Raw genomic sequence first — 25,556 nt, 5'->3', positions numbered from 1 at the left:
ATGGTGGCATGTGCTCATAGGAACCTCCACATGATGGGAAAATTGAGATCCTATGGGAAGATAATTCCTCAAGATCTTCTATTTGCCCTTCAGCCAGAAGAATAAAAGAAGTAAGCCTTTTCAAGCACTAAAGAACTTTCACAATGACTATAACACAATATACCTTCAAGTTGAGTTTGGAAATAGCCATTACCAATCTGAACCAATGACCAATAACATTTCTAAAGGACTAAAGGACTTCATCTAAAGATGAAGCAGTCTCTGTCCAATTTAAGGGAGATAGAAGATCTTTCTTTAGTAATCTCTTTTCCTATCTGCTCTCAACCCCACTGATGTCCATCTAGTCATAGACTACTGAGACATATAGGACCTATATAAATAAACTACAAAATTCTCTTTCCAAAAATAGGCAGATCTGAATAATTTGAGATTTATTAATTGTTCATGTTTGAGCTATGTCAATATAATAAAACTACAATATGACCTAAAAAAAAGAAAATAGCAAGAAGACATCAAAAAGCAAAGTCATATCTTAAAAGGAACAAACCATGAGAGATCTGAAGAAAGCCAAAAAGCTCAATTCCCTCGGTTCCCCACCTCCAACAATAACAAATTCAGAGAATTACCGTAACCAAATTGATGAGGGATACAGCATTGTAGCTGATGCCCCACAAGGCCATGAAGCCTACAGTATCCACAAGGATCATGATGATGGAGAAGAGATTGAGGAAGCCAGAACGGAGGTCCATCCCAAGCAGGAGGTAGCAAACAGCAAATGTAGGTATGAGACAGAGACTCATAATGAATAGTCCCTCTGGAACGATGGTTAGATACTGTTCATAGAATACATAGGTGATTCTGCCACACAAAGAAGAAATGTCAGTTGAGACTAGTGTTGATCCCTTTCAAAACTCTACCTTCTCCCCAGGGCCATGAAAATGGGAAAGCCAGAAAGAATAGCTTTCTATTACCATCTTTTTTTTTTTTTTTTTTTTTTTTTTCCCCTGAGGCTGGGGTTAACTGACTTGCCCAGGGTCACATAGCTAGGAAGTGTTAAGTGTCTGAGACTAGATTTGAACTCAGGTCCTCCTGAATTCAGGGCTGGTGCTCTATCCACTGCACCACCTAACTGCCCCCTCCATTACCATCTTAGTGCCAAGACTTTTCCTTCCAACACCTTGAAGACCTCTATGTTCCCCTATTTCCCTCAATAATCTTTATTCTACATCTAAAATTTATATAGTACTTTTTAAGAGCTGATAAAACATTTTGGGGACAGTTAGAAGGTACAGTATCTGGAGTCAGAAAGATACATTTTCCTGAGTTCAGATCTGGCCTCAGATTCTTACTAGCTAGACCTGGGCAAGTCACTTAATTCTGTTTCCTCACTTTCCTTCACTTTCCTCATTTGCAAAATAAACTGGAGGAGGAAATGGCAAACCACTCTAGCGTCTTTGCCAAGAAAAGACTCAGATAGGGTCATGAAGAGTTTGATATGACTATAAAACAACTAAACAACAATATCACAAAGCACTTTACATATATTATGTCATTTGATCTTTCCAAGAACTCTATGAGGTAAGAATAACTATTATTCCCATTTTCCAGATGAGGAAACAAACTAAAAGCAATTAAATGATGTGCTCTGATTCACAGACAAGTTTCTCTCTCAGATCTGACTCTTAAGTCCAACTCTCTGAGCTACAGTTCCTCCACCCCAATCCCTGCCCCACTTCTCCACCTTTTTTTTTTTTTCATTGGCAGATCAGCCAGCACTACTTATTAAATGGTTCCTTTCCTGTTAATATTCCCTGAACTCCACCTTTGCCCACTGCCCACGCCCTGGCTCTCACGTGTAGGGGAAGACCTCAAAATTAGGATCAGTCCCTGGAACAGTCCGCAGGTCAGCTGTGATATTGGCTGCCAACTCCCGGGCGGCCCGAAGGGCTCCTGTATAATCTTGAGAATTCTTGAGGGGTGTATGGTAAGCCATAAACCGGGTAGCTGGACAGAAGCCAATGAGATCCAAGGGCAAGGGACGAGCAGAATCAAAGAAAGACATCAGCATTTCACAGATCAGTATTTATAAGCATTTAAAATAGACTAAATGTTATACAAAATAGTGAGGAAATAGTAACTACCCTCCCTCTGGGAGTCTATATTCATAAGATCATAGGTTTATAACCAGAAAGGATCTTAGAGATCATAAAGTCCAACCCCTTCATTTGACAGATGCGGAACTAAGAGGCTAAGGAATTTTGCATATTGGTGGCAAATGGCAGAGACAAGATTTCAACTCAGGTCCTCTGACTCCACTGATCCTTTAACTCTAAAATGATGACCTAAATGATCACCCAGAAAGTTAATGTAATGGAAATAAAACTAAACTAGAAGTCAAGAGTCCTAGGTTCTAGTCTCAGCTTTGCTTGTAGGTATGACCTTGAGTAGATCCCTTCATTTCTCTCTCGAGATCATTTTCATCATTAATAAAATGAAGTTTTCCCAGATGGCCTCAAAAATCCTCCCAGTTTCAACATTCCGCAAATCTGTTATTCTCCAGGTAAGTGTTTAAAATGCTATTAGTTTCTGGCAATAAAGATCAGAGGACAGGTGACAACTTTCTAGAGAAAAGAACTTTGATGGAAGTTTTCTGACTAGGGTAAGATAATTGTTTTAACACTTGAGAGGAAGATCATTCCAAGAGCAGTAGACAGGCAAAATGAAGAATAAAAGGATTATCAGAGGAAGCATAAGCAAAGGGTTAACCTAAAAAAGGGGGAAAGGAAAGAGGAAATGGGAAATTTCACAAAATACCATACATGACATCAGAAATAAGAATCTGGAAGTGACTTATCTTTTTTAGTAGGAAGCAGGTAAGGAAATAAACTCTAAGAACTGCTTAGAGAGAAAGATCAAAAAACAAAAAACACTGGTATTTATGGAGCTTTAAGATTTGTAAAACTCTTTATATATATTATATGATTTGATCCTTACACCCATGTTATTATTCTCCCTATTTTATAGATGAAAAAAATGTAGCTGGGAAAGAGGTTCAGTGACATTCAGGGTAACTCATCTAGTACTGGTATTAGATTGTAAGTTCCTTTAGGGCAAGGACTTTTGCTCTTTTCATGTCTTTAGTATTTAACACAGTGCCTGATCATAGTAGGCACTAAATAAACATTGATTGATTGAAATGTCTGAGGAACAATTAATCTCAGGTGTTCCTGAGTTCAGCATGCCATCTGTAAACTCCTTGAAAGTAGGGAATCTTTTGTCTTTTTTTTTTTTTAATCCTCATCCTTAGCACAGTGCCTAGTACATAATAGGTGCTTAATAAATGCTTGTTGATGGTTGATACCCACAACTGCAAAGATTTAGAGCTGGAAGGGACCTTAGAGGTCCATTCCCCTTCATTTTGCAGATAAGGAATCTAACAGTCACACAAGTAGTAAGGGAAAGATCTAGGATTTGAACTTGGGTCTTGACTCCCAATCCAGCACCTTGCAACTAAATTAAGAAAGACCACTTCACATTTTTATGCCTGCAATTTCTGAGCTATAAAAATGGGTGGAGATAGACTCTCAATACTCTAAAATCCCCACCAACTCTTAACACAATAGTTATGTTTCTCTACTAGGAGTCCAAGTAGCCTTTGATAAGGAAATTGTGGGAAGACAGAAGAAAAGACAGGTCATGAAGGAATTGTGAAGGTTGAAACAGCAGGACTGAGGAACAGAATCAATATGAGAAAGGAAGGGCAGTGAATAGTTGCAAATAGCTCCTCTAAGGGGCAGAAGGAAAAAGAGGAAGTATGGTGATGCACAACAGAGCTTAGAACTTGGAGCCACTTAGAGACATGTGACTTTATTTATTTATTTTTTGAGGCTGGGGTTAAGTGACTTGCCCAGGGTCCCATAGCTAGGAAGTGTTAAGTGTCTGAGACCAAATTTGAACTCAGGTCCTCCTGAATTCAGGGCTGGTGCTCTTATCCATTGCGCCACCTAGCTGCCCCGAGGACATGTGACTTTAGGAAAATCACCAACGTATTTGGGGCTCAAGGCCCTTATCAGTAAAATGACAGAATTAGATTAGGTGACCTCCAAGGTTCTTTCCAGTTTAAGATCTATGATACAAATATATAAGAAACAAAAGGTGAGAAGGGGGTTCTGTTACACTACAATTACGCCTTCCACATCACAACTTACCCCATCATGGTTTTGATATATTGTGAGTCAGCATAAAAAATTAAATGGGAAATTTGGGGGTGTTTTGCTGAAGCTTCAGATAACACAAAGGCCAACAGACAACACAGAAAAAATTCAGAAATTCAAAAATGCTTTTACACATACACACAATTACATAATATCAACATATTTTATGTTTTAAAACCATAATAATTCAGACTTTGTCTCTGGTAGGAAGGAAGGCCCAAAATATTTATATGGATTTTCCAGATCACAGGTCACTCACCCCCATGATGTGGAAGGGGTAACCATAGTTTTGTTTGAGACTTCCAGTCAGCCTGAGGACCAGTTTTAGCTTTATTCTTTTCAGAGATTCTCCAAAATTCTTACCTAGGATCTTGCCATCTGCACTAATGTTCACAGAACTGTCATAAGCTCCCAGGCCCCTGCAGAGAGAACAGCACAAGAGTGATGCCCAAAGGAACTAATCCTCCTTCCCACTATCCCTGTGGATTAACCTTCAATACTAATTAGTGCCCTTTCTTTCCCCTCTCAGCTAACCTCACCCCAGTTTACCAGGCCAGTTTATAACTTTTCCCGAGTTAGATTCCCAGACCCCACCTCCTGCCCCAGGCCATACCCTTTGGGACACTTGATATTGGCTCTGTCCTCCAAAAACCAAGGCAGGTACTTGTGGAACTGCGCCTCTGTGGGCCTGGTTGTGGATATGCATTTCCTTAAGCAGGTAAAGAGACCTGTGGAGAGATAGGACTTTTCTAAATCCTCATCCTTCCTAACTTATTTGCTGCATCAGAAATTGTTAAATTGCCATGCTCTCTTCTCATAGAATCAGAATCACAAGGTGTTAGTTAGAAACTTTCGTGGCAGAGCCAAGATGGCAGAGTAAGGCAGGAATTTGCCCCACCTCTCCCCCAAACCACTTTAAGTAATGACTATAAGCAAATTTTAGAACATCAGAACACCCCAAAAGACAGAGCAGAACATTTTCAAGCCAAAGGCAACTTAGAAAATCAGCGGAAAAGGTCTGTGACATCAGGGTGGGAGACTAGAATACAGTCCCAATGCAGACCAACACAGCCTTGGCCACAGTCATAGCCCTAGCTCTACTCCTGCAAAGCAGGCACAGGTCTAGGGATCTCTGAATCAGGGTCAGGGCTGATGACTTGGAAGGTCAGCAGAAAAGATCTGTGGAACAAGGGTGGGAGCCCAGCATATAATCCAGCTCAAGCCATGACAGCTCAGCCCCTCCCTCAGAGGGGAGCCCACAAAGCAGGACTCTGAGGCTCTAGCACACTAGATCTTACAGCTGTAGTGGGGCAGGATCACTATTAATAGCTCCGGGGAAGCAAAGAGTACTTGTGTTCAGTTCCCTATAAGGAGCTCTGAAAACAGCTGCACAAAACTCCCGACAAAGCACAGGGCACCCTCCACCCTGGAAACAGAGCCCTACTTTAACAGAGTTAAAAGCAGAGTAATAGGCTAGGAAAGTGAGCAGACAACAGAAAGTTTCTGACCACTGACAGTTGTTATGATGACAAGAAAGATCAAAACACACTCAGAAGAAAACTCCTATCTTCAAAGCCTTTAAGAAAAATAAGAATTGGACTCAGGCCATGGAAAAGCTCAAAAGGGATTTTGAAGATCAAGTAAGAGAGAGAGAAGAAAAAATAGGAAAAGAATTGAGAGTGGTGTAAAAGGAAATACAAAAAGCTAATGAGGAGAATGCCTTAAAGAGCAAAACTGGCCAATTGGGAAAGGAGGTACAAAAGCTCACTTAGAAAAATAATTCCTTAAAAATTAGAATTGAGCAAATGGAACTTAATGACTTATTTTATTTAATAGTAATATTTATGTATTGATGTATTTTGTATTAATATATGTATAATAAATAATATGTAATAATAATTATGTATTAAGATACATGAAAGGAAAACCAAAAAATGGGGAAATGGAAAAAAATGTGAAATATCTCATTGGAAAAACTGATGACCTGGAAAATAGATTCAAGTGAGATAATTTTAAAATTATTGGTCTACCTGAAAGTCATGATAAAAAAAAAATTGTCCTGATATTCTAGAATCAGAGGATAAAATAGAAACTGAAAGAATCCACTGATCACCTCCTGAAAGTGATCTCAAAATGAAAACTCCCAAGAATATTATAGCCAAATTCTGGAACTCCCAGGTCAAGGAGAAAATATTGCAAGCATCCAGAAAGAAACAATTCACATATAGTGGAGCCACAGTCAGGATAACACAAGATTTAGCAGCATCTACATTAAAGGACTAGAGATCTTAGAATGTGATAATCCAAAGATTGATGGAGTTGGATTACAACCAAGAATCACTTACTCAGCAAAACTGAATGTAATCCTTCAGGGGAAAAGGTTCAGTGAAATAAGGTTTTCACACATTCATGATGAAAAGACCAGAGGTGAATGGAAAAATTGATTTTCAAATACAGGACTCAGGAGAAGCATAAGGAAGGAATCAGGCAAGTGACATCATAAGGGACTTCATGACATTATCTATTTACATTCCTACATGGGAATATGATACCTGTAACTCATTAGAATTTTTTCATTATTATATGTCAGGCATAGGTGTTAATTGAATATGAAAGAATAATATCTAAAAAATGATTAAATTAATGGGTGAGAGAGGTGTACTGGAAGAAGGGGGAAAGGGAGAAGTGCAATAATATAAATTATCTGCCATAAGAAAAGAGGTAAGAAAAAGCTTTTACAAAGGAGGAGAAGACAGAGAGTAAGTGAATTTTATTCTCATTAGTACTAGCTCATAGAGGAAATAACATACATACTCAATATGGATACAGAAATCTATTTTACCCTATAGTCAAGTAGGAAGGGAATGACTGATAAAAGAGATGGCATATTGAGGAAGAGGGTGGTCAATAGCAAACCAGATTTCAGGAGGGACAGGTTGAAAAGAGAGAAAGAGTAAAATGAATGGGGAGAAATATAGTTAGCAATAGTAATTGTAAAAAGAATTCTGAAGCAAGTTTCTCTGAGGAAGTCTTATTTCCCAAACATAGAGAGAACTGAGTCAGATTCATAAAAATAAGAGCCATGCCCCATTTGATAAATAATCAAAAGATATTATCTATGTCCAAAGGGCTATAAATTCATGCATATTTTTTGATCTAACAATATCACTACTAGGCATGAATACTCAAAGATAGTTAAAAAAAGAAAAGGAGATATATATATATATATTTGTAGTAGTTCTCTTCTTGGGGCAAAATAAAAATGGAAATTGAGGGGATTCCCATCAATTAGGGAATGGCAAAATAAATTTTAGTATGTAATTCTCATGGAATATTATTGTCCTATAGGAAATGATGAGCAAGATGTCTCAGAAAAAAAGCTTGGAAAGTCCTCCATGAACTCAAGCAAGTGAAATGAACTGTATACAAAGTAATAGCAATGTTCTGGGTTCTGGGAGAGCAAAGTGTGCTCTCTCTCTCTCTCTTTAACTTCATTTTTCTTGAAATTTTTTTATTAGGGTGGGAGATCTGTTTTCTTTCACAACATGATTTGTATGGAAATGGTTTATATAATTTCTTGTGCCTTCTTAATAGAGGCTGGGAGTGAGGATAAGGGAGAGAATCTGGAACTCAAACATTTTTAAAAACAAATGCAAAAATTGTTTTAAATGTAACTGGAGAAAATATTAAATTAATTAATTTTTTTTAAAGGAACTTTATCATTCATCTGGTCTAAACCAGAAACAAAAAGAAGTCCCATTATAACATATCTTACAAGCAGTCTTCCAGACTCTGTTTAAAGATTGTAAAGGATAGGGAATCTACCTTTGCCCATTGGAACAGCCCATTCCCCTTTTAGGTGGCTCTAATTGCTAAGTATTTCCTAATATATATCAAGATTAAATTAATCTCTTTACAAGTTTTATGCCTCACTCCTGGTTCTGCCTTCTGGAGCAACATAGCAACTCTTCAAATATGAGGACAGAGTTCCCTTGTCCTTCCTTGCATCTTCTTTTCACCAGGCTAAATATGTCCAAATGCTTCAACTAATTTTCATATGTCATAATGTCAAGGCCCTTCACCATCCCGCTGCTCTTTTCTGGACAGTCTCCAGCTTTTTATAAGATTGCTGTTTCATGGCCTTCCTCCCACCCATCTCACCATTCCTCAGTCTCATTACTGGACTATCATCCATATCCCACCCCCTTTGTATGAATGTACCCCGGGTTTCTGCCATGGATTCTCTTCTCTCTTTCTCAGTAAGTCATCAGCTGCCACGTGTGCAACTATTATCTCTATGCAGATACATCCCAGACCTCTAAAGCCGGTTTTATCTGTTTTCTTAACTTCAAGTTCACGCCATCAGTTGCTATAGAAAATCCCCAACTGGATGTCCTTTAGGTATCTCAAATTCAACTTGATCATTATCAGATCATTATCTTGTACCCTCCCCTCCAAAAACTTCCCTTTATCCTTACTTCCGTATTCCTATTGAAAATACTACATCTTTCCAAGTACCCAATATCATACCCTCAAAGTCATTCTCAACTCTTCCCTCTTTGGCACCCTAACCCATCAAATCAATTGCCAGGTCTTGCAGATTCTCTCTTGTTATCATATATTTACCAACCTAATTCACTACCACCCCCTTGAACTAATGCAATAGCCTATTAATTTGTTTTCCTGCCTCAAATCAAGCTAACCTACTTAGTGTTCTTCATATTCAGCATTCCATCTTGACTCTTAATTCAGATTAATAACAGATTATTTCCTATGGCTACAATATATTTGCTTTTTACTTTGTCCAAATAGAAATCCTAGCTAACTTCAATCACATAAAGCACCAACATTTCTATGTACTACCAACAAAATCCAGGAGAAAGATATAGAAAGAGAAATTCCATTTAAAATAACTGCAAACAGATGATTTCAGAAAAGCCTGGAAAGACCTACATGAACTGATACTGAGTGAAGTGAGTAGAACCAAAAGAACATTGTACACAGCAACAGTAAGATTATATAATGACCAACTGTGATGGACTTGACTCTTCTAAACAAAGACAATTCCAATAGACTTAGGATGGAAAATTCCAATCAGATTCAGAGAGAGATCTGGAGACTGAATGTGGATCAAAGCATAGAATTTTCACCTTTTTATTTTTGTTTTTTTCCTTTTTTGTGTTTTTCCCCCTTTTGGTCTTATTTTTCTTGTACAATATGACACATATGGAAATATGTCTAAAAGGACTGTACATATTTAATCTATATCAGATTGCTTGCTGTCTTGGGAAGAGGAGAAGTAAAAGAGAAAGGGAGAAAATTTTAAAATACAAAATTTTACAAAAATGAATGTTGAAAGCTATTTTTATATGTATTTGGAAAAAAATAAAAACAACTTCAGACAACATGAAACTATATAAACAATTAAAAACCACTTTTACACAAAGAAAGATAGATCTAAATAGTTGGAGAAATATTAACTGCTCATAGATAGGTTAAGCCAATATAATAAAAATGAGAATTCCTCCTAAATTAATTTATTTATCCAAAGCATCCCAAACTGCCAAATAATTATTTTGTAGATTTAGAAAAAAATAATAAAATTCATCTGGAAGAACAAAAAATGAAGGGTATCAAGTGAATCAATGAAAAAACCGTGAAGAAAGGCAGGCTAGTAGTAGCAGAATTCAAACTATATTATAGAGTGGTAATCATCAATTACTGCCTAAGAAATAGTGGATTAGTGAAATCAATTAGGTATACAACTCACAACATAGTGAGTTGTATAGTATTCTAGTGTTTGATAAACTCAAAGATTCAAGCTTTTAAGCTAAGAATTCAACAGCTGACAAAAATTGCGGGGAAAAGTAGGAAGCAATTTAGCAGAAACTGGTCAGAGACCAATATCTTACATTGTATACCAAGGTAAGGCCAAAATGTTTCAGATATAAAGGATGATATCATCAGTAAATTATGGAAACATGAAAAAAATATGTCTATCAAATCTGTGGATAAGGAAAAACAAAACAAGAGATAGAGAGGATCATGAAAAGTATGATGGGATAATTTTGATTACATGAAATTTTAAAGGTTTTATACAAACAAAACCAATGTAGCCAAAATTAGAAATAAAGCAGGAAACTGAGGAAAATTTTATCATGAGTTTCTCTGGCAAAGGCCTTCTTTCTCAAATATATAAAGATCTGAACCAGACTTATAAAAATATGAGCCATTATAGAATTGATAGAGGAGATGAACAGGCAGTTTTCAAAAGAAATCAAAACTATTAATAGTCATGAAAAAATGCTCTGTCACTATGGATTAGAGAAATGCAAATTTTTAAAATCCTGAGATACCTCTTCACACCTATCAGATTAGCTAACATGAACAGAAAAGGAAAGTAACAAATGTTGGAGGAGATGTGGAAAAATTGGACACCAATGCACTATTGGAAGAGTTATGAACTAATTCGATCATTCTGGAAAACAATTTGGAACTATCACCAAAGGGTTATAAAAATTTGATCTAGCAATGCCACCATTAGGTCTGTATCCTAAAAAGATCAAAGAAAAGGAAAAAGGACTTTCATGTATGAAATATTCATAGTATTCTTTTTTGGAGTGACAAAGAATTAGAAATACTGGGGTGCCCATCAATTGGAAAATGGCTGAACAAGTTGTAGTATATGATTGTGATGGAGTACTTTTATGCTATAAGAAATTAAAAATAAGATAGTTTCAGAATAACTTGCCAAGATCCATTTGAGATGATGCAAAATGAAGTGGGCAGAACTACAATATTGCAATTGTGATCAACTGTAAAAGACTTAATTATTCTGATCAATACAATAATCCAAGATAATTCCAAAGTATCCATGATGAAAAAAACACTATCAGCTCTAGAAAAATGATAAATTCTAAGTGAAATTTCATTTTATTTTTCTTGCTTTTTTTTTTGTAATATGGCTAATGGAAATGTTTTTCACGATTTCACATGTATAAAAAGTATAATTTTGCTTTCTTTTTCAATGGGTGAGAGAATTTGAAATGCAATTTTTTAAAAATTCTGACAAATAAATAATGAATTTAAGGGAAAAGGAAAACCTCAATCCAAGTACACTTCTCACAGAAAACTTCTCCAGATGCCCTCAAATGTAAATTCCTGGCTAAATTACATTGAATCTACTTTATGTTTTGTAATTAATTTTTTATACATAGGTACATGTTAGATACTGTGTAATATCTTTGAGGGTTTTATCTTTCTATCCCCATAGTCCAGCACAGGGCCTACCATAGAATTGGTATTAATAAATGTTTGTTGAATGAATCCGATCCCTTGAAGGAGATAAACACTATCTCCTGGACCTCCCCCAAAACAGAAGGACTCACCTGTTGTAGTAGAAGGACAAAAGGTTCCATTATTGTAAAGACGACAGCAATCAGACAAGGGTGATAGCCAGTCAATGAAGTCATCCACCCAGGAGGAAGCTGGGATAGCCAGATAGGACCTTAAGAACAAATGAGTCAAGGCATTAAAGGATGAGACAATAGTGAATTGCCAGATATGCTGGTAGATATTTAGAGGCCTTCTCTCCAGAGGAAAAATTTGTATAAAAGATATACTCAAATTCAATCTGCATCATTAACACACTTTCTCCATCACTTTCTTAAGTTTAGACAATCAACAAAAGAATAAATAAAGCCCTAATTTTAACAGTTGCCAATTTCCAAGGTATAAATGCCTACAATGAAAATTTAGCAGTTGGCTCTCAGGAATCAGTTGGAGTTGGAGTTGGTTCCAACATACTTTTGCCTGTAAACTAGGTAAAGTTTCTCCCCACTATTTCCCCATTTCTCCGTTTTGGCACTCTGTAATCTCCAAATATTTAAAATCTTCATGCTCTCTCCCCCTCCCTCTCCATTTATGATGACCCTTTCTATAAATTATGTTCTGGACCTATCCCTTCAATCAATACAGATCTCCAATTACTTCAAGACATTGCTCAGAATAATTAGTCAGACACTAAGCAAAGGAATTAATGACTTAAGATGGTTTACTATGTTATGTTTCTACAGTAAAATTTAAAGTTTAACAGGACTATTTATTACATTTTAACCCAAATGTGTGAGTCATAAAGAAATTCCAGGAATCATGAAAGCTAGGGAGTGAGAGTGGGTAGGTATAGTAGAACAAAGAGACCTTTGAGCTTCCTTCCAATCAGTGCGCAGAGGCAGCCCCTTCCTCCTAGAACAGAGGAAGGTAGAGATATAAAGAAGACCACCTAACACAGAATTTCTGAAGTGGGAGGAATTTCGGTGGCAACCCATACCTGAAAAAGATGTTCCCACTATATCAAACTTGATAAATGATCATTGAGATTCTGCTCCAACATAGGAGTCATTACTACCTGAGGCAGTCCTTCCTACTCTGAGGCAGCTCTAACTGTTCTGCTGACACCATACCTAAATTTGCCCCTTTTAAATTTCCACCAATTGCTCTAAATTCTGCCCTCTAGGTGTAAAAAGAGTAGAGTATTATACCCCCTTGCATAATAAATGCTTAATAAATGTTGATTTTGTGATTGTAGATTGATTAAGGTTTTCACCCTTTTCTACAAGTCATCTCTTCAAGTACTTGAAGAAAGCTATCATGTTTTCCTGGAGACTTCTCTTCTCTAGGCTACCCATCCTTCCCAATTCTTTCAATTTATTTTCATTCAGCAAGGACTCAAGGCCTTTCAGCATCCTACTTGCCCTCTTCTGCACATTCTCCAATTATCAGTGTCCTCTCTAAACCACGTCGCTTAGAACTGAACATAACATTTCAGATGATGTCTAAACAGGTACAAACAAGGAAGTCTGAAATAAAGTTCCTCCTCCTAACTGGGATCAAGAGGTGGAAGCCTGGAGTAAGGGATTATGCTGTGAATACTCACTCTTTAGGGAACTCTGTGGCATACTGAATCTTCTGAGTGAGGGAGAAAGTATCGCAGCCAGAACTGGAGCAGATAGCATTCGTGCCGTCCAAGCTCGAAAAGTTATAGCCAGAAGTAGTCACAAAGTAAACAGGCACTCCAACTTCAAAGTAACGGTTCAGGAATAGGAAGTAATTCAGAAGGTATGAATCCTGGGAAAGATGCAAATTTGTCTTAATGATTCCTTTATAGCTCATATGCCATCTTAGAGAAACTTCTTCACACCAAAATTGCATACATATACAAAAATGTACCCATTTTCATACAGATATTTAAGTAAGCATACACTTATGTATGCACATGCATGTGCGCACACACACAAAATCACACAGTCATACTCAGATTTACAACTAGGATCCACTTTTTCCACTTTCTTTCCACTCTATTTTCAAACACAGGACCATGAAATTAGGCCTTCCTCTTTATTTTACAAGTAGAACTCTGAAGGCCAGAAAGATTGAATTGACCACAGTTACACAGGTAGTAAGTAGCAAAGTCAGGATTGGAACCCTTATCCTCCCAACAACAAATCTATTACTTTTTCTACTGTACCATGCTACCTCCCTTAATATGCGCAGGTCCCCAATGTAATTATCACTTAAAAGGCATTTTTGGAAATGAAATTAATTAGGTCTTTCTTAACTTGAAAAAATAAAAAATTCCTTTGATCTTAGTAGATCTGTATCTTTTTTGTAATCTCCTTTTTAATAATCATTTCTAGAACTTCTAGAATTAGTGGGCCACATTTATTGCCTCTACTTATTCACCAAAAAACCTTAATTCTCTTGAATCTAGGATTCCACATTTCTACCATTCCACTGAAACGAAATCAAAGATTATCAATGATTTCTTAGTAGATTCAGTGGCTTTTTTTCAGTCCACAAATTCCTTGATTTTCCTGCAGCTTTGGACACCTCTGACTTCTTCTCTTGGCTTCCACAATGCTCTATTTTCCTCATTCTCTCACTCCCTCTGTTCATTTTCTGTCTCTTTTTCTGTCCTGTCTTCTCCTTTTTGGTCCTCAACTCTGGACAATGGCCAAAGGTTCAGTCTTTTGCCCTTTTTTTTTCTCTCTACACTCCTTCCCTGTATTTCCTTTACCTCTTTTCATCTAATATCTCATCTATCTGCACTACTCCCAGTTTCCACTCTATGTTTGATTTTATCCTATAGATTTAGGTCTGCATTTTAAACTATTTTCTGGATATGTCTATTTCCTGTAACTTCAAATTTAACATGTCAAATTCTGAACTTGTCTTTCCCCAAAACTCTACTCTTCCTCCTCGCTTCTCAATTTCCATTAATGATAGCAGTAAGCCAATTTCAAAATCCTGGGGTAATCTTTTATTTCTTCTTCTTTCCGTCTTAGTCTATCAGTCCCTAAATCCTACTTATTCTGCCTTGCCCATGTGTCTTGAATCCATTCCTTCCTTTCTATTCCCATTTCTATCTCCTTAGATCAGACTCTTAACTGATGCCTCCAGTAATTCCCTACTATCTCATTGCTGCCAAATTAACATACCTAAAATACTGTTTTCATCATTTTTCTCCCCTGCTCAAAAACCTTTAATAGCTCCCTTATTACTGAAGGATAAAAATTTTAAATCCTTAGCTTGGCATTCAAGGCTCCAAACTACCTGCCTTTTCAGTTTGGTCTCCCATTAATCTTCTTATCTGAACCTACTCTAGCTAATCTACTGACTGACCCTCAAACATTATATTCCCCAATTTAAAATGCCTCCCTTTTGTCTTCCATGAAGCCTTCTCAGACTACAGAGACATTTCCTTCCTCCTTTCCATTCTTTTGGCAATGATTACATAGAAGATGTTGCTAGAAAATCATGAAACTGATGTCCTATATTTAGACCCAAAAGTGACCATGGACAATATCTACTCCAACCATTTTATTTGAGAAATGTAGAAACTAAGGCACAGAGGTGAAGCATCTTGCATAAGACCACAAATGGCAAAAGCTGGGATTAAAATCCAGGTCTTCAAACTCCAAATCCAGTGTATTTTCCATTATATCCCTTTACTTCCTCATTTTTAAGAGCTGTATATAAAAACTAGTGTCATTGCTTGCAGTTAATCATACTTTAACATCAAAATATGCTACAATATAGAGTGACAGATTCAGAGGACCTTGGTTCAAGTCCTTCAGTCCTCTGCATCTGTAAAATGAAGTACTTTGGACTACATAAGTTCTCAATGCCTAAAGTCCCTTATAGTCTTGAATCTAACACTCCTATGATTCTTTGTCATTATCATTCAACATTGTTAGTTTTTCATTTATGCTTTCTTCCCATCTAGGTTTAAGCATCTTGAAGACAGGGATCTATACCTTGTATTCCTTTGTCTACCCTTAGCACAATGTGTTGTACAAACCTGGAGCAAAGAAAACATTTGTTGATTGATCTCCCAGAGCAGGGGTTTTTAATCTGGAGTCTGTTAACTTATGTTTTTAAAAAAAATATTTGATGACTAGGTTTCAATATAATTGGTTTTCTTTGTAAGTCTAGGCGTTTTATTTTGTATATTTTAAAAACTCTTATTTTGAGAAGGGAATCTATAAGCTTCATCAGACCACTAAAGGAAATCATGATACAAAAGTGATGAGCCCCTGTACTAAAGACATTCTCTAGAAACAGAGGAAGCATCAAAGAGAGAATAGTCTAGAAGAACAAACTCCAAACTTTTTTTGATTGCATAGTCCTGTCAGTAAAATTTAAAAAAACAATGAGCACAGTACCCACAATGTGTGCATTTATTTATATTCTGTATATTTGTTTATAAGTCATATATAAACACTGCTATACTAATAATTATATACATTATAAAACTAATACAAAATATGTATTTTAAAAGGATGAGTTAAAAATGAAGTAATATTTAAACCTCAAGTCAGTAAGGATCCAATAAGGCAGTAACGTGGTCAATCCTGTGCTTTTGGAAACATATTTTGACAATTGTGTGGAGAACGGAATGGAGAGGGAAGAGACTTGAGCCACAGAGACTAATTGGAAAGTTATTGCAATAATCCAGGTGAGAGAAGATAAGAGTTGTATTGTATGTAGCCAAGCCTTACAAATGCTGTTGTAGAAAAAGTATGATTGGACCCATCCTCTCACCCTCCTATCTATTGTTTGTTTACCCATTTCTTGGCCGTAGATTTATGCTTCCACTTTGGAGACCAAATGGCTAGAGGATCATGAATGGGAACGTAGATGGGGGGAATGGCATATAGTCAATGTCAAGATGATCATCTCACCTCAGGCAGTGCAAGCTCCTGGTCCAACCCCACATTGATCTGGCACATGAAATAGAGGCTCGCACCAAACAGGGCCATGAATAGTCCAAGCTAAATGGAAGAACAGCTGCTAAGAATGACAAGAACTTTTCTCTTTGGAGACAACAAAAAAGCTCTTTGGAGTCCCTTGCACATCGCATCCAGATTTATGGGAAAAGGTTTCCTAGTAATCAGGGAAGGATTTCCCTCAGGGAACTTAAACACTTTCTCAAGTAGCTTAAAACCACCTGCACAAAGAAGGGGGGGAAATTCACTCCAGCTGTGATGGCATGGAGATCATGGTGACCTTCTCTGAGCAGAGAAATAACATGGACAAAAAGGGCTTTGTGATGTTTAATATATATTGGATTACTTGCCATCTAGGGAAGATGGTGGGAAGCAAAGGGAGAAAATTGGCTCACAGGGTTTTGCAAGGGTTAATGTTGAAAAATTATCCATGTATATGTTTTGAAAATAAGAAGCTTTCATAAAAAAAAAGGGGGGGGACATTGTGACAGGGTGCCAACATGGGAAGAAACCATTACCTGAGGCCATTCTCCCCAAGACAATGGCTTTTACTGGTCCTTACCATCAACATCTCAAGGGATCATCATAACAGTGCCTGTCTCCCAGAACCCAGCTTTCCCTCAACCCCTACTCCTTGAACTACTTTTTCCCTAGATTAAAAAAAAATTCTAATGTATTACTTCTGAACTGATAATTACAGAAGCAAAACAGTTCTTGGAAATAGACACTATGGAAGAAATACTTAGGCTGCTTATTATACTGAAGTATTGCTCAAGGATCTCTCGTTTTCACAAGTTCTGATGAGTCTCAGGGAGCAATGTACAGAATGAAGGCTAATAAAGCCATAAAATAAGTGAATTGGTCTAGTCTCCAAGATGATGTGTCCTAAAGACAAATATGAAAAATGAGTTGTCCAAAACCAAGTCTTTTCATTGCATTTTGAGTTGAGATTCTAGGATTCCCAATTGGGCTAGTTCTAAGGAGTTTCCAAAATCTGGTCTCAATCTCTATTCTCACGTGAGACTTAGCATTTCTTTATCCCTTGGGAACCAGAGCCTTCACCAAACTAGCCACTCACAATTCTTCCCCTTATAACTCACCACAATGACACGGGTGAATCCATGCAGCAAGAAGGGGGCATAAAACTTGCGGAAGAAGCGAAGTAGGAGACTCTCACCATCATCAGAGGGAGGCAATTTCTTGGTGCCCACACAGCAGCAGATATCCATGTGGGATGCCTAGGAGGGATTAGGGAAGAATCCTCATTAGCACAGGGAGAACAGGGATCTTCAAGGAAACAAGTTTGGACATCAGTATGTCCAAAATAGAATTCAGTATCTTTTCTACCTTAAGCCCACCCTTCTATCAAACTTTCCCATTTCTTTCCCATCTTTCCAAATCATCCAGGAGTCATTCTTGATTCTCCCCTTTCCCTCATAGACCCATCTCTCATGTAGCTTCTTATCTCTTTTCATACAACCTCCACCCCAATTCAGGACTTCTCTATCAGTTTATTGCAAGGGTCTACCAGTTGAACTTTAAACTTCCTGTCTCTTCCTTCTTCAATCTCTCTTCACATAGCTGCTAAAATAATCTTCTAAAAGAACAAATATGACTATGTCACCCTTCTTTTCAAGAAATTTTATTGGTTCCTAATTACCTCTAATACAAACTTCTCAACTTGTCATTTAAAGCTCTTCACAAATGGTCCCCAAGCTGACTTTCCAGGTTTGTTATACCAGTCCCTGGACTGAATTCCATCTTTCATTTCTCTGTCTTTTATGCACTCCTTTCTCTCCTCTGCCATAGCTTTTTTCAAAGCTCAGTTGATATTCCCAATGGGAAGCCTATTCCATTGCCTTAGTTATTAGTATTTAGTCCTTCCTCAAATTATCACAGACCTACTTATCTCTTTCCAATGTGAGCTCTTTGGGGGCAGTGTTTCCTTAACACTGGAAAGAGAATTTATAAATTATCTAATCTACCCTCTTCATTTTATAGATAAGGAAGCTGAGTAATAGAGAGATTAAATGTCTTGCCCAGCTTGCGCAATCAGCAAGTGCCAGAGGTGGGATTTTAATCTAGGTCTATCCAATTCCAAGTCTGCTATGTCATGCTGTTTCTGTTCTATCTTTGCAGGGCCAGCAAGTAGCACAGAGGTGATGGGGTTGGATTGGGTTTCCTTTAGTTTCTGAAGGGAAATTCCTAGAGTAAAGATTATAGCCTTCTATTTTACTTTAGTCTCTGTATCCCCCAGTGTCTAGTATGTATCAGGCACCTATTAAGTAAGTGCTTAATAAATGTTTATAAACTGATTCTCATCCTTCACACTCTGCCCTTGCTCTCAGAGACCTTTCTCCTACTCTCTATTACTATAAGAAATAAAACCACCCTTAACTACATCCAGAAGTCAATCCCACCTCCACCTCCAAGAGCTCCCTACCTCTTGCCTCTTGCTGTCCAAAGAAAGCAAGGCAACAAAAGCTGACATCTGCAGCAAGAAATCAAGGATAATGGCCAAGCCGGCTGTCAAAGCAAAAGTGCGCACAGCTGGCATCCGGGTCAGGGCACCTGGTGGGGAACAAGTACAAAATGAGAAGACAGTGCTATTGAAAGGAGAGGAGGGAGGGGCAGGTAGTTGGTGCAATGGAGAGAACACCAGCCCTAGATCCAGGAGGACCTGAGTTCAGATCCGACCTCAGGCATTTGACACTTACTAGCAATGTGACTGAGGAAATCATTTATGCCTGATTGCCTGGAAAGGAGATGAGGGAACAATGCTGGAAATGGGGCCAGGGGCTAGAAAACAGTATAAGGTGCAACTGTGCTCAAAGATAAAATGAATTTACTATCATTTAGAACTGTTTTGCATTAATTTTCCAGGTCCTCTCAGGTTGTTCAAGCATGGATCAGGAGACCTCAGAGACCTCACAGAGTTAGAGAATAATAAAAATAACTCTCATTAACTTAAGCCTAAGAATTTTTCAGATCCATCATTTGAGGTATATAACATAAATTTTATTATTAACATTGTATGATAGAAAGAATGTTAAATTTGGAATTTTAGATTTGGGTTCAAACCCTCATTTTGTTACTTACTAATCAGCTTGAGTTCAAGTGAGTTACTTTTCCCTGAGCCTCAGTTTCCTTATTTGTATAAAGTTGAACTAGATGCCCTTTAAAGTTCCTTCCAACTCTAAATTATGTCCTGATGATCCCTATGTTACAGGTAAGGAAATCAAGACACATTGCTATCAATCATTAAAGGTGAGATTTGAATCTAAGTCTCTATAACATTCTAAAATTAGTGGGATGCAGACAAAGCAGTATTTAAGGAAAATATATATCTCTAAATACATATAGCAATAAAAAAGAGAAAAAAAATTAATGAATTGAGTATATAATTAAAAACTGGAAAAACAACAAATTAAAAATCCCCAATTAAACATCAAAATGGGGCAGCTATATGGCAAAGTGGATAATATAGCAGCCCTGAAATAAGGAGTAGCTGAATTCAAATTTGGCTTAATACTTCCTAGCTGTGTCACCCTGGACAAGTCACAATCCCAATTGCCTCATCAAAAAAAAATTAAACATCAAAGTGGAAATTTAAAAAGTAAAAAGGGCAGTTTAACAAAATTAAAAGTTTTTTTAATGAGCTAATATTTAAAACTAAAAGCTGATTTTATAAAAAAACTAATAAAATAGATAAATCATTGCTTAATATGGTTTTAAAAAAGAGAAGAAAATCAAATTACAAGTATCAAAAATGAAAAGTGTGAACGCACCATCAATGAAGGTGAAATTAAAGCAATTATTAGAAGGTATTTTGTCCAATTTCGAGCCAAATGAAATGGATGAATATTTATAAATTTATATTTTATATATTATATAAATAAATAATAAATTATAAGTAAAAAGTTATATTTATAAAAATACAAACTGATCAGATTAACAGAAGAGAAAATAAAATATTTTAATAACCTCTTAGAAAAAAAAATTGAAAAAGCCTAAACAAGGGAGGGTAAAAACAAGAAAATAGCTATAGTCAAATTTTCTTAATGAATATCAATATTAAAAAAAAGGTAAGTGAAATACAAGTAAAGAGATTACAGCAATATATCAAAAAGATCATTCATTATAACTAGATGGGATTTATACTAGGAATGCATAACTGATTCAATATTAGGAAAATATCATTGTAATTAACTATATTAATAACAAAAGCAACAAAATCATACAATTGCATCAATAGATTCAAAGAATTGATGACAAAATATAGCACTAATTAAAAACTACTGGAAAGCATCAGAATCAATGGAACCTTTCTTTTTTTATTATTAATTATAGTTTTTATTTACCAGATATATGCATGGGTAATTTTACAGCATTGACAATTGCCAAACCTTTTGTGGAACCTTTCTTCAAATGATAAGTAGTAGCTATCTAAAACGAAGGGCAAGCTTTATAACAGGATAACCTTAAAGCCTTCCCAATAAGATCAGGGATTAAAGCAACAATAGACACTGTTACCAATATTAATCAATATTTTACTAGAAATGCTAGCTATAGCATTAAGACAAGAAAATGAAAGAATAAAAATAGGCAATGAGGAAACAAGACTCTCACTCTTTGAAGATAATATGATATTATATTTAGAGAACTCTAGAAAATCAATTTTTAAAAAATAATTGAAAAAATATCAACAGAGGTTTCTGGAAAAATGACAGAATAGGTCAGAAAATTTCAAGTTCTCTAGATTTCCTCCATAAACAAGACAAAACTGAACCTCAGGCATTGAGTAATAAAAAACAAACAGGAGTTGGAGCAGAATAATAGTTTTCCTGGAATAATTGAAAAACAGCTGAAGAAAGGACCTCAATTTGACTCCTATTGAAATATAGATGCATCCAGGCTAATTCCACTGAAATGACTAGCTGAGAGCTCTGGGGCTAGCTTGGTTGAAAGATAATCAGCTTCAACTGCAAGAACTTTCTCTTCCCAGATAGTGTAGGGAGTCAGATGAGTTAGGGAAGATGGAGGGAACCTCTGCTGATAAGGAATAACAGGCCCAGCTGTGCTTGGCCCCTCTTCCCCCCCCCCCCAAAGAGGCAACTAATACATACTAGGTGAGTGCAGCAGTAATGGGGCAGGAACATTGTAGGCTTAAGGCACTTATAAGAGGATAGAGTACTTGGTTTCAGACTCCAGCTCAAAGAACTGAAAGAGGACCTGAGCCTGGAGGCACCCCACTCCCAGAGGATGAGGGATTACACTAACAAGTTCTTGTTTAAAAAAAAATGCATGGGCAAAGGAGAAAAAAAACCCCAACAAAACCCCAACTATAGAAAGTTATTATGGAAACAATGGAAGTTCATTTTCAGGGGAGAATATTGAACTAAAAAAAAAAAAAAAAGCCTCTTTTACTCCAAAAAGTAACATTAAATGGTTACCTGCTCAGAAAAATTTCATGGAAGAATTCAAAAACAAAAACAAAACAAAAAACATCAAATAAGAGAGATGGAGAGAAGAAATTTATGAATAAATAAGAACAATCCAAGAAGACAAAAAATTATGAAAATAAAGCTAACCAATTAGAAAAGGAATCCACAGTCTTAAGAAAGAAAATGATTCTTTGAAAATTAGAATTGGACAAGGGGAAGCCAGTAAAATTATAAAAGACCAAGAAATAATAAAACAAAGTAGAAATAATGAAAAAAGGAAGAATATGACATCTCACAAGAAAAACAAAATCTGTACTCCAGATCAAAAAGAGAAAACAAGAATAATTAGTCTACCTGAAATTATGACTAGTATGGTACAATAATGCAAGAAATAATTAAAGAAAATTATCATGAAAAGTTAGAACAAGAGAAAAAAGTATAGATAGAAACAAATCCACTGATTATCACCTGCAAGGAAAACTTACAAGAACATCATTGCTAAATTTCAGAACGTCCAGATCAAAGAGAAAATTTTAAAACAGCAACAACAAAATTCAAACATGGTAGAGCCACAGTTAGAATCACACAAGATCTATCAACAGCTACAATAAAAGATTAAAATCCCAGAATACTTTGTGTAAACAATCAAAATAACTAGGATTGTGGCCAAAAATATTATGGTTAGCAAAATTAAATATAATAATGAATAGGGAAAAAAAGAATACTCAATGAGAATTGCCAGATTTTCAGGATTTTGTTGGAAACAAACTGAACTTAATAGAAAATTTGACTTAAAAGAGCCAACATCAAAGACTAATTTCAAGGGACTCAATAAATAATAATCATTTATGGTTTATATGTGGAAATGTAAACCATATTCTAAGATTTTCCTGAATAATTGGATAGTCCAAAAGAAAGACTGGGGTAGAGATGAGTACGATTCTGAAAAACAAAACCATGTAAGGAAAGATAAAAATAGGTACAAGAGCAGAATTGACACAGAGGAATTAGATGGGGGAGGGGGGAAGAAGAGGGTTGGTTAGTTATGAAATCCTATTCACATTGGGAATGGCTTAAAAAGGAAATATTACATATATATCTAGAAGAGTATAAAACTCTTCAAATTTTATTTTAAAAAATAAGAGGGGGAGGAGATAGGTTAAGGAAGGTACAAATGGGTGTGTAGATTAACAGGAGTGGAATAAAGTATATAGATTAATGGAAAAGGGATAAAAAGAAAGGGAAAGAGTGAAAGGAAAACATAAGGGAGGTATTCTTGGGGTATTTATAGAGAGGGGTAATAGCAAGGCAAACTAGCAGGTTGAAGTAAAGTAAAAAAGTTAATAGGGATGAAAAGCAAGAGATATACATAAACACAATAACAATGATTAGGAATAGAATTTATTAGAAAAATGTAGGAGTAATAATTATTGATCTTAAAGTTTAAAAAGATTCAATCAGAAGAAAGAAATCTACATTATGTATTTGTTTAAGATTATTCATACAACTAGATAGTATAGAGTTGAAATATTGTTGTGGGGGGCAGCTAGGTGGCGCAGTGGATAGAGCCTTGAATTCAAGAGGACCCGAGTTCAAATGTGATCTCAGACACTTAACACTACACACTTTCTAACTGTGTGACCCTGGGCAAGTTACTTAACCCCAACCTCAGGAAAAAAAAAAAAAAAAAAAAAAGAAAAGAAAAAAAGAAAAAAATATTGTTGTGGTATAGGCAATAATGAATCGGTGAAATATGGAAAGATGCATTGGACCTAAAAAAAGATGATGTTATCCACCTTCATTGAAACGGGACAAATAAACATAGCACAACCTTACATCAATGTATATGAATGTATATGTGTGTATGATTATGGGTATCTGTGTATATGCATTTGTATGTATATGTGTCTATGTATCTATATATGTATATGTATCTATATATGTGTCTATGTATGTATACAGAAATACTATATATAGTATTTCTATATAGCCTCCCTGAGGGAAGTGGGTAGGAAGAAAAGGGTAAAAAGAGTAAAGTAAAAAGTTGACAGCATAGAACAAAAGAAAACCTACAAGAAAGCAAAGATGAACAGTTCTGAATACAATATGTTCTATTATATACACTTTATTGAAATAGAAATTTATTGTTACATATTTTGAATCCTCTCACGTTCTGCTATGCACATGACAGCTTTTTCTTTTTCTATTCTCTATTTCCTATTTGTTTTAAATGAACACATTTAAAAAAAAATATTACCAATTTCTGAAAAATTGAAGGATATAAAACAAAACCATATAAATCATCAGCATTTCTATATACTACCAACAAAACCCATCAGCAAGTTATAGAAAGAGAAATTCAATTTTAAAAAATTATAATCAATATAAAATACTTGGGATTATACCTGCTAAGACAATCCCTGGATTATATGAACCCAATTAAAAACACTTTTCACATAAATACAAGTTTTAACAATTGGAAAAATATTAATTGCTCATGGGTAGGCCAAGGAAATATAATAAAAACAACAATCCTACTTATGTTAGTTTACTTATTCTATGTCATACCGATCAAACTAATAAAGAATTATTTTATAGAGCTAGGAAAAAAAGTAACAAAATTTACTTGGAAGAACAAAAGGTCAGGAATATCCATTGGGGAAAAATGTGAAGGAAGACACCTCACAGTACCAGATTTCAAACTATATTAAAAAATAGTAGGCACTGGCACAGTGGTTAGAGTGCCAGGCCTGGAGTCAACAAAATTCCTCTACCTGTGCTCAAATATAGCCTCAAATATTTACTAACTATATGACCCTGGACAAAGTCATTTAACTGTTTTTCTCAGTTTCTTCATCTCTAAAATGAGCTGAAGTAGGAAATAGCAAACCACTTCAGGGTGCTTGCCAAGAAAATCCCAAATGGGATTACAAAGAATGGGCCATGACTGAAAATGACTGAACAATATAATCTGTACTGTCTGAGAAATAGTTTGGTAGATCAATGAAACAGATTAGGCACATAACTCATAGTAATAAATGACAATAGTAATCTAGTGTTTAGTAAACCCAAAAATCTAAGCTTTAGAAGTAAGAACATTTCACAAAAATTGATGAGAAAACTGGAAAACAGTATGACAGAGACCAGGATCTTACAATGTACACTAAGATAAGGTCAAAATGGATAAATGATTTAGACATAAAGGGTGATTTCATCTATAAACTAGGGAAGCACAGAAAATATACTTGTCAAATCTATGCATAAGGGAAGTTAATTACCAAACAAAAGATAGAAAGGATCATGAGAAGTAAAATATATTATTTTGATAAAATAAAATTTAAAATCTTTGACACTCAAAAGCCAATACAACCAGAATTTGAAGGAAAGCGGGAAACTGGGGAAATGTTTTTCAGTAAGTTTTTTTCTGATAAAGACCTCATTTCTCAAATATTTGTGGACCTGAGCCAAATTTTTTTTAAAAAGCCATTTCCAGTTGATAAATGATCAAAGAATATAAACAGGGTGTTTTCAAAAGAAGAAATCAAAGTTATCAATAGTCACATAAAAATATTCTAAATCACTATTGATTAGAGAAATGTAAATAAAAAACA

General features: G+C 35.8%; 1 protein-coding gene across 1 annotated transcript in view; it reads right to left on the bottom strand.

Annotated features, from left to right (window-relative positions):
• NPC1L1 (NPC1 like intracellular cholesterol transporter 1) overlaps nt 1-25,556 on the bottom strand; it is a 52,202-nt gene that overhangs the window by 7,447 nt on the left and 19,199 nt on the right. Inside the window, exons 9-17 of the mRNA XM_074288453.1 lie at nt 18,945-19,072; nt 17,602-17,739; nt 16,457-16,546; nt 13,150-13,340; nt 11,603-11,721; nt 4,828-4,942; nt 4,578-4,633; nt 1,854-2,004; nt 627-858 (exon numbers count right to left, since the gene is read on the bottom strand). Coding sequence (XP_074144554.1) covers nt 627-858; nt 1,854-2,004; nt 4,578-4,633; nt 4,828-4,942; nt 11,603-11,721; nt 13,150-13,340; nt 16,457-16,546; nt 17,602-17,739; nt 18,945-19,072 — 1,220 coding nt within the window. The remainder of the gene's footprint in view (nt 1-626; nt 859-1,853; nt 2,005-4,577; nt 4,634-4,827; nt 4,943-11,602; nt 11,722-13,149; nt 13,341-16,456; nt 16,547-17,601; nt 17,740-18,944; nt 19,073-25,556) is intronic.

This window comes from Sminthopsis crassicaudata, chromosome 2, assembly GCF_048593235.1.
Source record: "Sminthopsis crassicaudata isolate SCR6 chromosome 2, ASM4859323v1, whole genome shotgun sequence".
Classification (NCBI taxonomy): Eukaryota; Metazoa; Chordata; class Mammalia; order Dasyuromorphia; family Dasyuridae; genus Sminthopsis; species Sminthopsis crassicaudata.
This window is presented reverse-complemented; position numbering and strand designations above follow the sequence as displayed.